Source organism: Quercus robur, chromosome 3 (assembly GCF_932294415.1).
Source record: "Quercus robur chromosome 3, dhQueRobu3.1, whole genome shotgun sequence".
Classification (NCBI taxonomy): Eukaryota; Viridiplantae; Streptophyta; class Magnoliopsida; order Fagales; family Fagaceae; genus Quercus; species Quercus robur.
In genome coordinates, this window is record NC_065536.1 from 8,681,756 (window position 1) to 8,698,152 (window position 16,397).

Here is a 16,397-nt window from a genome sequence, read left to right on the forward strand (position 1 = left end):
TTGTAATGTCTCTCTCTTTTTTTTTTTACCTTTTTCAATTTTATCAGTGTAATGTCTCTTTTATATATGAATGAAATTATTAATTAGCGGTTAATTTTTGTTTTTTTTTTCTCCCCCACTAAAACTCCATATCAGTTTCGTGTCTTTTCATGTGTTGGCTTCAATTTTTACATTATTCATATATCTCAAGTTATATGAAAAACTCGACAATAAAAAGAACTTCAAAGTTTTTACCAATTGGCAGAGAAATTTTCCCTTTGACTATAGCTAGGTGGTCACCTTATTAATTTTATGTAAAAAGTGTAATTCCACATGAAGAATCGAGTATTTGACACGTCTAGGCTGATTATTGATTAATAATAATGCTGAGCCCACTCAATATAGTTTGAGAACTTAAGCGTTAATTAATTTAAGAGAGACTTTTTAATGTTTAATACTTATTTAAAATTCTATATCATAGTTTTTTATCTCTCTCTCTCCCTCTCTAAAAGGTGGCCATAAAAGCTTTATGTAAATATTTTGAAGAAATGCATGGTCAACCAAATAAAAGAGCTAAAATGCCCCAATTTTTACTCTTTCGTAAATATCTCTGGTATTAAAAAAATTGACCCAATCAAGGATTCCCTAGCAATAATTTGGCAATATCAACATTTTCCAGTCTACTGAGAAATTGATCAGGATTCGGTATGTGAGATTGTTGAAATTAAAAGGAACAAAGCAGGGAAAAAAAATGTTGATGTATAAAAATTCTTGTCTTAAGTTGAATTTGGTTGTCTTGAACTAATTGTTTGTAAATTTTAGACTAGAAAGAACGTGACTTGGAATTTTCTTATTCTTTTCTTTTCTAGGCGGCTGTACGTAATACGTAACAAAAGTATTGTAAATTAATTAATTAAATAAAATGAAAAATATTTCATGGCATATTGGCATGGGAGCCAATTGAAAATCTAGTTTAGTACATCATGATCGATGACATATATAAATATAATATATATACATCATGCCAAGCAAGAACATTATTTACTAATATATATACATCATGCCAAGCAATAACATTATTTACTTCTTAAACAAATTCTAACTTCTATTTTTAGTATTAATGTAACTTGCACATCGAAACAACCATTCAATTAAGAAAAGTACTAGCAACTCATCCATGATTACCAATTACAAAGTGTCAAAGTCCATTAACAAATGGATCTTATTGATTTTACCTTAACGTAAAATGCACATATGATTAAAAATTGACATGGTAAACTGTAAGTTGTTAATCATCACTTGCATATAGACTCACCATTATTTTTTACCAATTACACTCTGCCATATCACAGTTATGGCAAAAATTTGTGAAAAAAATTTGTGATCCTAGACTTGTCCAAAGAGATTGGGATTTTAATTTTTAAACGAGGCAACTCACACTAGAGTTGTTTTTAAGCTGCTTTTCGCGGCTGATGCAACTGTGTTGTTTGTATAGATGAATAACTGTGTTGTTCTTTTTATTTTCAAGTAAAATGATAAAAACTAAAAAGAGAAGAGAGAAGAGGAGCAGCACCTGAGAGTGGAGTAGCTGGTAATTAATTGCGGTTGTGTATCGCTGTTGTGGGTCTTGCCATTTTTTTAAAGTAGCACATTAATATGATTTTTTTAAATTAAAAAAAAAATTACGTGTAGGATTGGATTTTTTGATTCTTAATTTATATCATTTTTGCCAAATCATGTATATAAGTTTAGTTAGCAGATTGTGTTTTCTCACGTTTGGTTATGAGGGTATTTTGGAGTTTTGCTATTAGTTGGGATATTATAGAAATTTCATGAAGGAATATTCTAGAAAATAAAATATTTTGGTAAGTTTAAAAAAGAGAGTAACAGAGTGGGGTATTTTCTCATTTCCAAAACAGTAAAGGACATTGCTTGGTTTCAAAGATTATGAGAGAAATTATGAACTATTCCAAACATAAAGGGAAAAAATGTTTTTCCCATTTTTTTAAATTATTAAATGTTTTTTGGAATCTTGTAGTTTTTTAGTAGCTTATTTACTAAATATGAGATCAAATATATAGTTTTCAATTACACTCTGTTTATTTTAAAGTAAAATATTTTCAAGAAAATATTTTCAACATTTTACTGTGTCTGCTTTGATGTAAAATATGGTATACTGTAAAATATTTTCCAGTCAGAGTGGAAAATCAGGCGAACCAACTGTAAAATATTTTAGACTTAAAACAAGTGTAAAATATTTTACAAAAGTCACTCAATCATCTCTCCCTACTCTCTCGACACTGTGCTTTCTCAATATCAAAGTTCCCCTTCCACAAACTAGACCTCCACTGATTTATTCACCGGCCACCAATCCACTCATCGGCGCCACTCATCACCACCGCCATCAGCACCACCCACTAATTCACTATGAAGCACGAACACGGCTGGGAGGGTGCCGCACCGGAGTCCGACGTGGCCCAACGCGGCTGCTCGCGCGTCGGTGTCGCGTTTGATCTTTTTTTTTTTCCTCGGATTCGTGCCGACTCGGCTTCAATTTGCGCTGATTCGACCAAAATCAAGTCGTATTGGCCGAATTGAGTCGTATTGGCCGGAGACCGAAACGGTTGAAACGAACCGAAACAAGCCGAAATCGGCCATGAATCATACCGATGAGGATTCACCAGATTCAAGGTATGAAGTGAAGGTCCTGAAGGAGTAGTTTTCCATGGGTTGATCGTAAAGAGAGAGAAACAAAAAAGAGTGGAAGATTTTTCTTTTTTGTTTTGGAAGGAGGAGAGGAGAGGAGAGGAAAGTGATGTCAGATGTGGAGTGGGTGTGTGTTTTGTTATGAGTTATGGGAAGGACTTTTTGAGGACAGTGGGTCCTACTCAGCATTCATTGATGAGGTGTGTGTGTGTGTGAACTATAGAAGCACTATGGCTTTATTTAGTTCAGTGTACCAATGAAACACAAGTGTGAGGTTGTGCCCTATAAAACAATTGAGATTTTAATATAGATTAATTATTGTTGTATATAATTAGTTACACACAGTCGTGCATATATTTTGTGAAGTTGTATTTTAAAAATAAAACTTCAATTATAATTGTAAAATCATAAAATTGTATTTTCAAAACATAATTTTATAATTTATACTTAGAAATATATAGAAAATATAAATAAAAATATTTTAAATAATTTTTTAATCACCGCACCCTGCTGCACCCGCACCCGAATCCGAAAACGCACCTGTACTTCATAGCTGATTCACCTCCCTATGTTTTTTTCTTTTTTTCTTTTTTTTTTTCTATTATCCTCCAGCGTCGTCGACCCTACTGTTTCTTGGCCACCTCCACCGTCGTTGATTCATTCTTTTAATTTCAGTTCTAGGCCTTTTTTTTTTTCCTTTATTGCTACATGGCTTTACCAATTTGGATTTTTGGATGGTTTATGGGTCATGGGTGGCTGGGTTTATGGGTTGTGGTGGATGGCTGGGATGTTTTGTGAGTCTTGGTGGTGGCTGAGTTGTGGGTTTTGGTGGGTAGCTGAAATGGTTTGTGGGTAGCTGAAATGAATTCTGGTTGTGACTCTGTTATGGGTTGCAGTGGGTGGTTGGCCATCTTTTTTATCTTTTTCCTCTCCAATAGGTGGATATAAGTGGTCAGGTGTTGGGTTCAAGCCACTATTGTGGTGGTTTGGGTGGTTTTCTTCTTGTGCTATTAAGTTCTGTTTCAAGCATTTTTTGAGGTTGGTGTGCCAGTGGTTTTTTTATCTCATTATTTGTTCTTCCTGGCAGCTGAGAAGCAATTATAGACCATCTGTAAGTGACAATGAAGAAGTGTGGGACGGTCCACTTAATTTTAAAATTTGAGGAAGTACCAAGTCGATAACTGACTAATTACTAATGGTTATTATGTCATCTTTATTATGCCTGATGTTTTGGTAAATTTGTTTACAAATCGAAAGTAATTAAAGCGTACCTATTCCCCAGTGATTCATGTATTGGTGGTGGGTTGGTTTTTACTGATGATGTTATAGAATCTTATGACCATGTGTTCATGGGTGATTAACTTCTCAAAAGAAATTTAGTAAATTTAGGATCACAAATTATTTTATAATTTTTTTTGTCACAACTTTAACATGGTAGACTGTAAGTTGTTAATCATCACTTGCACATAGACTTACTATTTTTTTTACCAATTACACTTTACCATATCACAATTGTAGTAAAAAATTGTGAAAAAAATTTGTGATCCTAGACTTGTCCAAAGAGATTGGGATTTTAATTTTTAAACGAGGCAACTCACACTAGTGTTGTTTTTAAGCTGCTTTTGGCGGTTGATGCAACTAGTGTTGTTTGGTTAGATGAATAACTGTGTTGGTCGGATAGATGAATAACTGTGTTGTTCTTTTTATTTTCAAGTAAAATGATAAAAAGAGAAGAGAGAAGAGGAGCAGCACCTGAGAGTGGAGTTGCTGGTAATTAATTGCGGTTGTGTATCGCTGTTGTGGGTCTTGCCGTTTTTTTTAAAGCAGCACATTAATATGATTTTTTTTTAAATCAAAAAAAAAAAACAAAATTACGTGTAGGATTAGATTTTTTGATTATCAATTTATATCATTTTTGCAAAATCATGTATATAAATTTAGTTAGCAGATTGTGTTTTCTAACGTTTGGTTATGAGGGTATTTTTGGAGTTTTGCTATTAGTTGAGATATTTTAGAAATTTCACAAAGGAATATTCTAGAAAATAAAATATTTTGGTAAGTTTAAAAAAGAGAGTAACAAAGTGGGGTATTTTCTCATTTCCAAAACAGTAAAGGAAATTGTTTGGTTTCAAAGATTATGAGGGAAATTATGAACTATTCCAAACATAAAGGGAAAAAAATTTCTCATTTTTTAAAATAATTAAGTGTCTTTTTGGCATCTTGAAGTTTTCTGGTAGCTTTTTTACTAAATATGAGATCAAAAATATAGTTTTCAATTAATAGCTTTTATGTTAACAAAAAATTAACTTATTTTCAAAAAGTTAACTAGTTTGGCTAAATTTATAACAATAAAAAGACTAACACAAAAGTATTGTTTTATAACATGATTTGTGTAATGAGGTAGAATAATTACATTGTTTTTTGGGAGAGATGAGGCAGTATAAATTGGAAAAGTATTGTTTTAGAAAAAATTCTGTCAAGAATCCTCTATTTTCCTGAATGCTTTCTTAATCATTAAATTATTTCCCCCCTTGCTTATGGTTGTTGATTATTTCAATAAAAATAAGGACATAAAATATCAATCGAAAAAAACATCACTTACTTCCCAAAAAAAAAGAAAAGAAAGCCATCACTTGGAAACATTAACACTTTATTAGAAAAATATGGTAAACAATCATGCATGTTGCTTGCAAACACTTACAGCAGAGACATAGATGAGTATTGAATCATTTTTATGAATTGCCTTGTTCCTCAAGATCATTTCCTCCTTTGAGAGAAATTAGGCTCTCAACATAAGTAATCATCTGCATCGGTCGTCCATCAACTTGAAGATTAGTAATTTTTTGGGCCGAGGGATCATACAAGAGCAATTGCCCCTCATTATTTCTCAAAAACAAGCTTTCATTCTTCCAAAATCCTAGTGGCTTTTCAATTCCCATAAGAGGTCCAATAGTGAATAGCTTAATCCAAGACTCCTTAACACCATATTCAAGCAGTGACCAAATATAAAAACAATTCTCCAATCGTTCTCTATCTTTACCAAAAGTAACTAGAGAAACCAATTCATTAAGCACAAAAAAAATTCTCCAAGTACCATTGGGATCCTCCAAATCGCCATCTGGTAATGTTGTTGTTAGGAATACCTCATTGCTCATATCAAATGATAAAATGCCAGGAAAGTAATCAAGATCATCACGAATACTTGCACTCCAAGAAAACATCCCTTTTGTGTATGTCTTATAACAACCAGAGTCCATAAAATAACCGGGCGCAGAAGTACTAACTTTTCTCCATGAACCAGTACTTAAGCAATATACCTCAGCTGCATAAAAATAATTTATATCATTGATACAATATTCAGAATCTGGGTCAAAGATTTCTAACAGTTTGACCACCTTGTAGTCATTAGTTTTGAAGTCGAAACCAAACCCAACATCTCTAGTTATGGTTCTACCTTGGGGGTAGGATATACCGGACTTGGGAAGAACTTTTGTTTCATTTGTTGCTGGATTCCATAGAACAATATCTGGGTTTAGAGTGTTAAGATTCAGACAAACGAGACCATTAATTGAGCTCACTATGTTAATTCGTATATGCTTAGGAATACCAAAATACGGTGAAGGAACAGCTTGTGTTGACAATATTTCAAGAGATTCATATTGAAGCTTGGAGAAAACATGATCATTGGAAGATTTTTGGCGTTGGATAAGGAGGAAACCTGCGTTCCTGTTCTTGTTAGAGGTGGTCTGGTTGTGGAGAAGGTGCTTATTGATGAAGTTTTGGCCATTAATGAGAGCACACCATGATTTACAGACACACTTGAATCGCAATAAAGACACCACCGGCAACCATAGCAAAATTTGTATAATTAAGTCTTCAGGCAGTACTTCGTTAGTTGTAAACATTGCTTTTCTTCCTTTAATTTCCTGGGTTACACAGAGAGGAAAATGAATGATCAACAAACACAGAGATGAGAAACTTTTGGTCTTGGATGGAAGGATTTTAGACGAATAGAGGAAGAAAATTAAATATATATAACAAAGTTGAAAGTATGATCTATTCGTTGTACACAACTCGCCCAAAAATCAAAAGGAACATTTCGAATTAAGATAAGACCTTATTGGGTTGGATCTAAGAACTATGGGGGCCGATTGGGTAATGGCTCAAATTTTTTACGGGTCGGACTGATCCGACCCACTTAGCCAAAGTGCCAAACAGCTGCCTCATGCCTATCGAAATTCTTTAACCAAAGCGTGTGATTTGTGATGTAATTTAAGAAACAGGAACCAAAAAAGAAAAGAGAAATGTAGAGGAATTTTGGATTTACCCTTGAGTTGGCTGGATTTTCTGGTTTTTGTTCCTCTGCTCTTGATTTTCTGGTTTTTGCTCCTCTGCTCTTGATTTTTGCTGGGAAAGTTTTTCTGGGGTTTTATTTGAGTGTTAAACAGGGGGAATTTGCGGTGAGATTTTTGGGGGTAATATTAATTAAGGAAGATAGAGAAAATGAAGAATAGTGTCACTCTCTCTGCCTTTTTATTTTTTAGGAGTGTGGGAGTGGAAGGTTTTAAGGGGTTGGTCTTTGTTTATACATAGAATAGAATTGCATAGGTAATGAGTTTGTATGGAAGTGAAACCTAGTTATGGCTTGTAAAATGTCAAAAATAGGTTTAACATAATTAGATAATCAAATTTTTTAAAAATAAAAATAAGATTAAAATTGTAATTTAACAAAATTCAAAAAAAAAATACTCTTAAAATTAGCACTCTCTATTTGAATATATTTCACACACGTGTGATATATTTTTTTCTTAAAAATTAACACACACTAAACGCAACAGATTACTTATTTTCAAATCTTAAATTTTAATTTCTTAAAAATTCATTCCTTTGTAACTTCACTAATAATAGATAAATTCAAATTAAAAAATTACATTAAACTCAAAATAAAAATAAAAAATAAAAAAAATCATCGCAAGTGCAGAAATAGTATAATGAAATTAATAGTAAATAAGAACACTGCCCTGCCTTGTTACAATCTTTGGAGTGCTTGAGATGGTGACATTTAAAAAAAAAAAAAAATTGATAAGGACGGTGACAAGTATTCATCTCACCCCATATGTGCCAACTGGACTTTTGATCTATCATGAATTGCCACGTGACATATGGGTTGCCAGGTGCATTATAATAGTAATTAATTAATGCTGATGAGATAAAGATGACATATAGAGGAAATTTTCTTGGATTTCAAGAAATTATACACATCCATTAGTCTATGTTCAATGAGATGTACCTGAATCAAATAAATGTTTTTTCTCAAAAATAAATAAACAAATAAATATCAACATAATTTTAAGTGCAAATGGACTTGATAAAAATAATAACAATTTTTCATGAAAAAATAATAATTCTCAATATTAAAATGTAACTTTAAGTCATGACTTTTTTTTTTTTTTTTACAAGATAGAAATTCTACTCCATCCTAATCTAAGTGTATATGTATGTGAAACTTCCTCCGAGAGACTTGAGCCCCGGCCTTTGCCCTCCCACACCCCACAAGTATTAGTGACTATCGCATCAAGGGTGCACGGTGGTAAGTCATAGTTTTTTTTTTTTTTGGTAAAATATTTTTTTGGTTCTTAAATTTCGCCAAAAATTTGTTTTTCGACCCTAAATTTTAAAAAGTTCTTTTCTCATCCCTAAACTTTGTAAATAATTTTTTTAATAGTTAAGAGACAAAAATAGGGATGAATAAAGAACTTCCTTCTTTCAATAGTTTAGAGATAAAAAACAAACTTTTAGTAAAGTTTAAGAACATAAATAAAACATTACAATAGTTTAGAGTTGAAAAATGAATTTTTTAATAGTTTAGAAACGAAAACTGAACTTCTTAAAATTTAGGAATGAAAAAGAAACTTTTGGCAAACTTTAGGGACCAAAAATAGTATTTTACCCCCTTTTTTGTAGTGTTTGTTACACAATTTTTTTAACTGAAATCTTAAGTTGAAAACACATTCATTAGGTTCTTTGGGTTCAATTTCTAAATCTAGATCCATTCTCATTTCTCGTTTTGATTCAATTTCATCCATTTTTCTTAAATTTTGGATTTTTTTACGATGAGAATTGATAAGTTAAGGTTTTTTGAGTTTTGATTGCTTTTTAATGCATATGATTAAAATGGTAGCCATGATTGATTGAATGGATAGATGAGATTTGTCCAGGTTGAAATTTCTCATTCTGTTGAGTTTTGCTGTTTCGTTTTGTTTTAGATTTGTAGATTTTGAGTTTGTGTTCAAAACACTTGCATGGCATTTGAATTTTGAGCTTTTTGATGGATTTATTGAGTTTTTTTGGACCTTTATTGCTTTTGAAAGTGGAATTTGACTTGGTTTTGATAATTGCTTTTGAAAATGAATGTTTCAGCTTAATTATTATTATTATTTTTTTTTTTTAAAAAAAAAAAGAGTGCTTTCATAACTTGATTGAAAATTTAGTTACTCATAGTAATTGAAATAAAACACAAAAATAAAATATTAAGCATTAAATTGCAAATAAAATAGAGAAAGGAATAATCATAATGTAAACATGGAGAAAAGTTATAGAAAAGCCACACGCGGCCGCCTCTCCATGCTACACCTTCATCCCTAGCCTCTATTTTCTCTCCACAGTTTTACAAATTGACAAAAGATTTGTATATGAGAAGCCACTCCCAATACAAATCGAATGAGCCTACTTACCATTGCTTTGATTTGCTCATTTGTAATCCATCACATGCGGCTGACCTAAAGCTTTATTAGTAATTAGTAAAATCCTAGGCATGCTCATTTGTTACAATCTATGGAGTGCTTGAGATGGTGACATTAAAAAAAATAAAAAATTGATAAGGACGGTGACAAGTATTCATCTCACCCCATATGTGCCAGCTAGGCTTTTGATCTATCATGAATTGCCACGTGACATGGGTTGCCAAGTGCATTATCATAGTAATTAATTAATGCTGATGAGATAAAGATGACATATAAAGGAAATTTTCTTGGATTTCAAGAAATTATACACATCCATCAGTCTATGTTCAATGAGATGTACCTAAATCAAATAAATGTTTTTTTCCCAAAAATAAATAAACAAATAAATATCAACATAATTTTTAAGTGCAAATGGACTTGATAAAAATAATAACACATTTTCCATGAAAAAACAAATAATTCTCAAGATTAAAATGTAACTTTAAGTCATGATTTTTTTTTTTTAAATTTTTATACAAGTTATAAATTCTACTCTAACTTAATCTAAGTGTATATGTGTGTAAAACTCTCTCCAGGGGACTTGAACCCCGGCCTTTGCCCCCCACACCCCACAAATATTAGTGACCATCGTGTCAAGGGTGCGCGGTGGTAAGTTATAGTTTTTTTTTTGGTAAAATATTATTTTAGTCCTTAAGTTTCACCAAAAATTTGTTTTTCATCCCTAAATTTTAAAAAGTTCTTTTCTCATTCCTAATCTTAGTAAATAATTTTTTTAATAGTTAAGAGACAAAAATAGGGATGAAAAAAGAACTTCCTTCTTTCAATAGTTTAGAGATGAAAACAAACATTTAGTAAAGTTCAAGAACATAAATAAAACATTTACAATAATTTAGGAACAAAAACTGAACTTCTTAAAGTTTAGGGATGAAAAAGAAACTTTTGGCAAAGTTTAGGAACCAAAAATAGTATTTTACCCTTTTTTTTGTAGTGTTTGTTACACACATTTTTTAACTGAAATCTTAAGTTAAAAATGCATTCATTAGGTTCTTCGAGTTCAATTTCAAGATCTAGATCCATTCTCATTTCTTGTTTTGATTCAATTTCATCCATTTTTTCTTAAATTTTGGATTTTTTAAACGATGAGAATCGATCAGTTAGGGTTTTTTGAGTTTTGATTGCTTTTTAATGCATATGATTACAATGGTTGCCATGATTGATTGATATATGAGATCTGTTTAGGTTGAATTTTCTCATTTTGTTGTTTCATTTTGTTCTAGATTTGTAGATTTTGAGTTTGTGTTCAAAACACTTGCATGGCATTTGAATTTTGAGCTTTTTGATGGATTGATTGAGTTTTTTTGGACCTTTATTGCTTTTGAAAGTGGAATTTGACTTGGTTTTGTTAATTTCTTTTGAAAATGAATGTTTTAGCTTGATAATTTTCTTTCTTTTAGAAAAAAAAAAAAGAAAAGAAAAAAAAAGAACACTTTCATAACTTGATTGAAAATTTAGTTACTCATAGTAATTGAAATAAAACACAAAAAAAAAAAAAAAAAAAAAATTAAGCATTAAACTGCAAATAGAATGGGGAAAGGAATAATCATAATGCTACCATGGAGAAAAGTTACTAAAAATCCACATGCGGCCGCCTCTACATGCTACACCTTCATCCCTAGCCTCTATTTTCTCTCCACAGTTTTACAAACTGACAAAAGGTTTGTACATGAGAAGCCACTCCTAATACAAATTGAATTAGCCTAATCTTTTATTGTTGAAATTTACATATAACTTTTTTACAAAAGGAACTATTTATATTATGAATAAATTCCAAATAATAATATGATATCTTATGAAAAGAACAAGCATATGAGAAGAATGTAGCTTAAATTAAGCACACATATTCTTCATATAAATTCAACTCTTGGCAGATGGTGTAGCTTTCTAATTTTTATTTTATTTTATAATTTGATACAAACATCTTCCTCAAAACCATTAATATTTTCCTCTTTTATCACTTTTTTTCCCCTTCGTTCTTGGTTGTGCTTTTGAATGGCGTGTTTAGGTGTTTTGAACATGTGCATTTTGGTGGTTTTGCTTGCCGCCTATTTGATTTTTTTTTTTTTATAGACTAATTAATGATTCAAGCGCAAATTCCTTTTCTTTTCTTTCCTTTTTCCTTCATTTAAAAATGATTTTGATGCTAAATATTTCTTGATTTTTGATAGACTATAAAATACTAGAGACATACAAGGATAGGAGGTTAAAAAGAAATACCTTGATTTAGTTGCTAGAACATGATTTGTGTAATGAGGTAGAATAATTACATTGTTTTTTGGGAGAGATGAGGCAGTATAAATTGGAAAAGTACTGTGTTAGAAAAAATTCTGTCAAGAACTCTCTTTTTTCATGTATGCTATCTTAATCATAAAATTACTTTCCCTTTGCTTATGGCTGTTGGTTATTTCAATAAAAATAAGGATATAAAATACCAGTCGAAAAACACATCACTTCCCCAAAAAAAAGACATCACTTGGAAATATTAACACTTTATTAGAAAAATATGGTAAACAATCATGTATGTTGCTTGCAAACACTTACAACAGAGATATAGATGAGTATTGAATCATTTTTATGAATTGCCTTGTTCCTCAAGATCATTTCCTCCTTTGAGAGAAATTAGGCTCTCAACATAAGTAATTATCTGCATCGGTCGTCCATCAACTTGAAGATTAGTAATTTTTTGGGCCGAGGGATCATACAAGAGCAATTGCCCCTCATTATTTCTCAAAAACAAGCTTTCATTCTTCCAAAATCCCAGTGGCTTTTCAATTCCCACAAGAGGTCCAATAGTGAATAGCTTAATCCAAGACTCCTTAACACCATATTCAAGCAGTGACCAAATATAAAAACAATTCTCCAATCGTTCTCTATCTTTACCAAAAGTAACTAGAGAAACTAATTCATTAAGCACAAAAAAAATTCTCCAAGTACCATTGGGATCCTCCAAATCGCCATCTGGTAATGTTGTTGTTAGGAATACCTCATTGCTCATATCAAATGATAAAATGCCAGGAAAGAAATCAGGATCATCTCTAATACTTGCACTCCAAGAAAACATCCCTTTCGTGTATGTCCTATAACAACCAGAGTCCATAAAATAACCAGGCGCAGAAGTACTAACAGTTCTCCATGAACCAGTACTTAAGCAATATACCTCAGCTGCATAAAAATAATTTATATCATGGATACGATATTCAGAATCTGGGTCAAAGATTTCTAACAGTTTGACCACCTTGTAGTCATTAGTTTTGAAGTCGAAACCAAACCCAACATCTCTAGTTATGGTTCTACCTTGGGGGTAGGATATACCGGACTTGGGAAGAACTTTTGTTTCATTTGTTGCTGGATTCCATAGAACAATATCTGGGTTTAGAGTGTTAAGATTCAGACAAACGAGACCATTAATTGAGCTCACTATGTTAATTCGTATATGCTTAGGAATACCAAAATACGGTGAAGGAACAGCTTGTATTGACAATATTTCAAGAGATTCATATTGAAGCTTGGAGAAAACACGATCATTGGAAGATTTTTGGCGTTGGATAAGGAGGAAACCGGCGTTCCTGCTCTTGTTAGAGGTGGTCTGGTTGTGGAGAAGGTGCTTATTGATGAAGTTTTGGCCATTAATGAGAGCACACCATGATTTACAGACACACTTGAATCGCAATAAAGACACCACCGGCAACCATAGCAAAATTTGTATAATTAAGTCTTCAGGCAGTACTTCGTTAGTTGTAAACATTGCTTTTCTTCCTTTAATTTCCTGGGTTACACAGAGAGGAAAATGAATGATCAACAAACACAGAGATGAGAAACTTTTGGTCTTGGATGGAAGGATTTTAGACGAATAGAGGAAGAAAATTATATATATATAATATTTTAGGAAGAAATTATTTTCTGGTAACTTGAAAGTACGCAATTCACACGCCTATGTAACAAAGTTGAAAGTATGATCTATTCGTTGTACACAACTCGCCCAAAAATCAAAAGGAACATTTCGAATTAAGATAAGACCTTATTGGGTTGGATCTAAGAACTATGGGGGCCGATTGGGTAATGGCTCAAATTTTTTACGGGTCGGACTGATCCGACCCACTTAGCCAAAGTGCCAAACAGCTGCCTCATGCCTATCGAAATTCTTTAACCAAAGCGTGTGATTTGTGATGTAATTTAAGAAACAGGAACCAAAAAAGAAAAGAGAAATGTAGAGGAATTTTGGATTTACCCTTGAGTTGGCTGGATTTTCTGGTTTTTGTTCCTCTGCTCTTGATTTTCTGGTTTTTGCTCCTCTGCTCTTGATTTTTGCTGGGAAAGTTTTTCTGGGGTTTTATTTGAGTGTTAACATGGGGAATTTGCGGTGAGATTTTTGGGGGTGATGGAGAAAATGAGTTTTTTTTTTTTAAGGAGTGTGGGGAATTTGCAGTGAGATTTTTCTTTTTCTCTTTTAAGGAGTGTGGGGAAGGAATACGATGGGAGACGAAAGTTTTAAGAATGTGAGAGAGAATAAATGGTGAGAAAAAAAAAAGGGAGCGACGGCTGAAGAGAAAAGAATAAGATGCGGCTGGAATATAACTAGGGTTATACAAACCTTAAAAGCAATGGCTTGAACAAGAGAACTCCTGGCCGGCCCAACCACGTAATACAACCAAGCTACAGCCCCCTATCATGCTTTCTTTCTTTTTATATATATATCGGTTCAGTTTGTTTCGGTCAAAAATCCAACACCACCACCAAACTAAAAGCCGAAAAAATTATATATCTCAAACCAAAACCGAACCGAAGTAATAGAAAATCAGACAAAATGGGCTTCTGCCCTTTTTGGGAAAATTAATTAGCCATTTGTCCTTCTTCCCAAACTAAATAGGGAAATGACCCTCTTTTGAAACTCGACTTTCTCAAAATCGAGTTAAAAAAAAAAAATTTTTGGAGCCCTATAGTGACGTTTTTAAGGACCTATAGTGACATTTTAAGAACCTATAGTGACGTTTTATAACTTGATATCCATACAAAACGCCACTATAGGTCCTTAAAAACGTCACTATAGATCCTTGAAAACGTCACTATAGGGCTTAACTCGATTTTGAAAAAGTCGATTTTCAAAAGAGGGGCATTTCCCTATTTAGTTTGGGAAGAAGGGCAAAAGGCTAATTAATTTTCCCAAAAAGGGCAGAAGCCCATTTTGTCCATAGAAAACCGACCGAAACTCTAAAATTTCGTTCGGTACAATCAATTGGTTGGTTATTTTTACACCCTTACTTTAAAGTTTAAAATAATCAATGGGTCTTTCTTTTTTGGTGAAATATTATTTTAGTTCAAAGCTTTGCCAATTTTTTTTTTTTTTTTGGTACTTAAACTTTAAAAAGTTCTTTTCTCATCCCTAAACTTTATAAAGAATTTTTTCTATAGTTAACAGAAAAAAATTGGAATGAAAAAAGAACTTTTTTCAATAATTTAGGAATGAAAAACAAACTTTTAATAAAGTTTAAGAACATAAATAAAGTATTTTCAATAGTTTAGAGATTAAAGATGAATTTTTTAATAGTTTAGGAATGAAAAATGAATTTCTTAAAATTTGGGGAAGAAAAAAAAAATTTATCAAAGTTTAGTGACCAAAATAGTATTTTACCCTTTTTTTTGTAGTGTTTGTTACACACATTTTTTTTTTTTAACTAAAATCTTAAGTTGAGAATGCACTCATTAGGTTCTCCAGGATCAATATCTAGATCTAAATCCACTCTCGTTTCTTGTTTTGATTCAATTTCATCCATTTTTTCCCTAAATTTTGGATCTTTTTTTCTACGATGAGAACTGATCAGTTAGGGTTTTTTGAGTTTTGATTGCTATTTCATGCATGCAATTAAAATGGTTGTCATGATTGATTGATTGGATATATGAGATCTAGCGAAGTTGAATTTTCTTATTCTGTTAAGTTTTGCAATTCTGTTTTGCTCTAGGTTTGAAGATTTTGAGTTTGTGTTCAATTTTTTATTTTTTAAACACTTGCATGGCATCTGAATTTGGAGTTTTTTGATGGATTCATTGAGTTTTTTTGGACCTTTATTGCCTTTGAAAGTGGAATTTGACTTGGTTTTGATAATTTCTTTTGAAAATGAATGTTTTAGCTTGATAATTTTTTTTTTTTTTTTGAAAAAAAAAGATTACTTTCGTAACTTAATTGAAAATTTAGCAACTCATGGTAATTGAAATAAAACATAAAAATAAAATACTAAGCATTAAACTACAAATAAAATAGAGAAAAAAAATAATCATAATTCTATCATGGAGAAAAGTTACAGAGAAGCCACACGCAGCCGCCTCTACATGCTACACCTTCATCCCTAGCCCCTATTTTCTCTCCACAGTTTTACAAACTGACCAAAGGTTTATATATTAGAGGCCACTCCTAATACAAATCGAATAAGCCTACTTACCGTTGCTTTGATTTGCTTATTTGTAATTCATCACATGCAGCTAACCTAAAGCCTTCTTAGAGCACTAGCAATGGGGTGTGTGAAAACCCCCCAGTTGCTATTTTAGCAACTAAGACTCTAAAACACAGTTACATTCGGGTATGGGAATTCCAAATTCTTAAGCATCTGTGAACAGTGGGTGTCTATATTTACAACTTGCTATTCATCAGATTGAAAACCAATAATAATATATATTTTATTCCTCTCTCTCTCTCTCTCTCTCTCTCTCTCTCTCTCTGTATTTTCCCTTCTCTCTTCTCTCTTCTCTCCTCCTTCGGCCCCTTTCAGTCTCTAACTCTATATATTACTTTTGTGTTTGTGTGTTTTGATAAGTATTACTGTTTCCTCAAAAATATATATATATATATATATATATAGGGATGGTTATCAGTTGTATTTGTTAGAGATTCAGTCCTTATAACCCTAGGCTACTACTACA

The 16,397-nt window shown here is 32.0% G+C and overlaps 1 protein-coding gene across 6 annotated transcripts; it reads right to left on the reverse strand.

The window, feature by feature from the left end:
- Window positions 1–5,316: 5,316 nt before the first annotated feature.
- On the reverse strand, window positions 5,317–14,144 carry LOC126716952 (F-box/kelch-repeat protein At3g06240-like). 6 transcript variants are annotated; one of them, XM_050418016.1, is made up of 3 exons: window positions 13,714–14,143; window positions 12,469–13,251; window positions 5,317–5,828 (listed from the first exon to the last, which is right to left on the reverse strand). In XM_050418016.1, exons 2-3 carry the CDS (start codon window positions 13,228–13,230, stop codon window positions 5,418–5,420), a joined length of 1,173 nt encoding a protein of 390 aa, XP_050273973.1. In that variant the 5' UTR covers window positions 13,231–13,251; window positions 13,714–14,143; the 3' UTR covers window positions 5,317–5,417. The 6 variants fall into 6 exon arrangements, 5 of the variants coding, with proteins under 5 accessions (XP_050273973.1, XP_050273974.1, XP_050273972.1 ...); XM_050418017.1 differs by lacking the exon at window positions 12,469–13,251 and adding an exon at window positions 6,140–6,611 and having other exon boundaries at window positions 5,317–6,007; window positions 13,714–14,142; XM_050418015.1 differs by having other exon boundaries at window positions 5,317–6,002; window positions 12,643–13,251; window positions 13,714–14,142.
- Between the last annotated feature and the right edge of the window lie 2,253 nt (window positions 14,145–16,397).

Bases quoted from the DNA above. Each gene is read 5' to 3' on its own strand.
- LOC126716952 (XM_050418016.1), bottom strand. From the start codon at position 13,230: ATGTTTACAACTAACGAAGTACTGCCTGAAGACTTAATTATACAAATT. The intron at 5,829-12,468 runs GTATTCCTAACA...ATGAGCAATGAG, and splicing joins CATTTGATATGAGCAATGAG to GTATTCCTAACAACAACATT.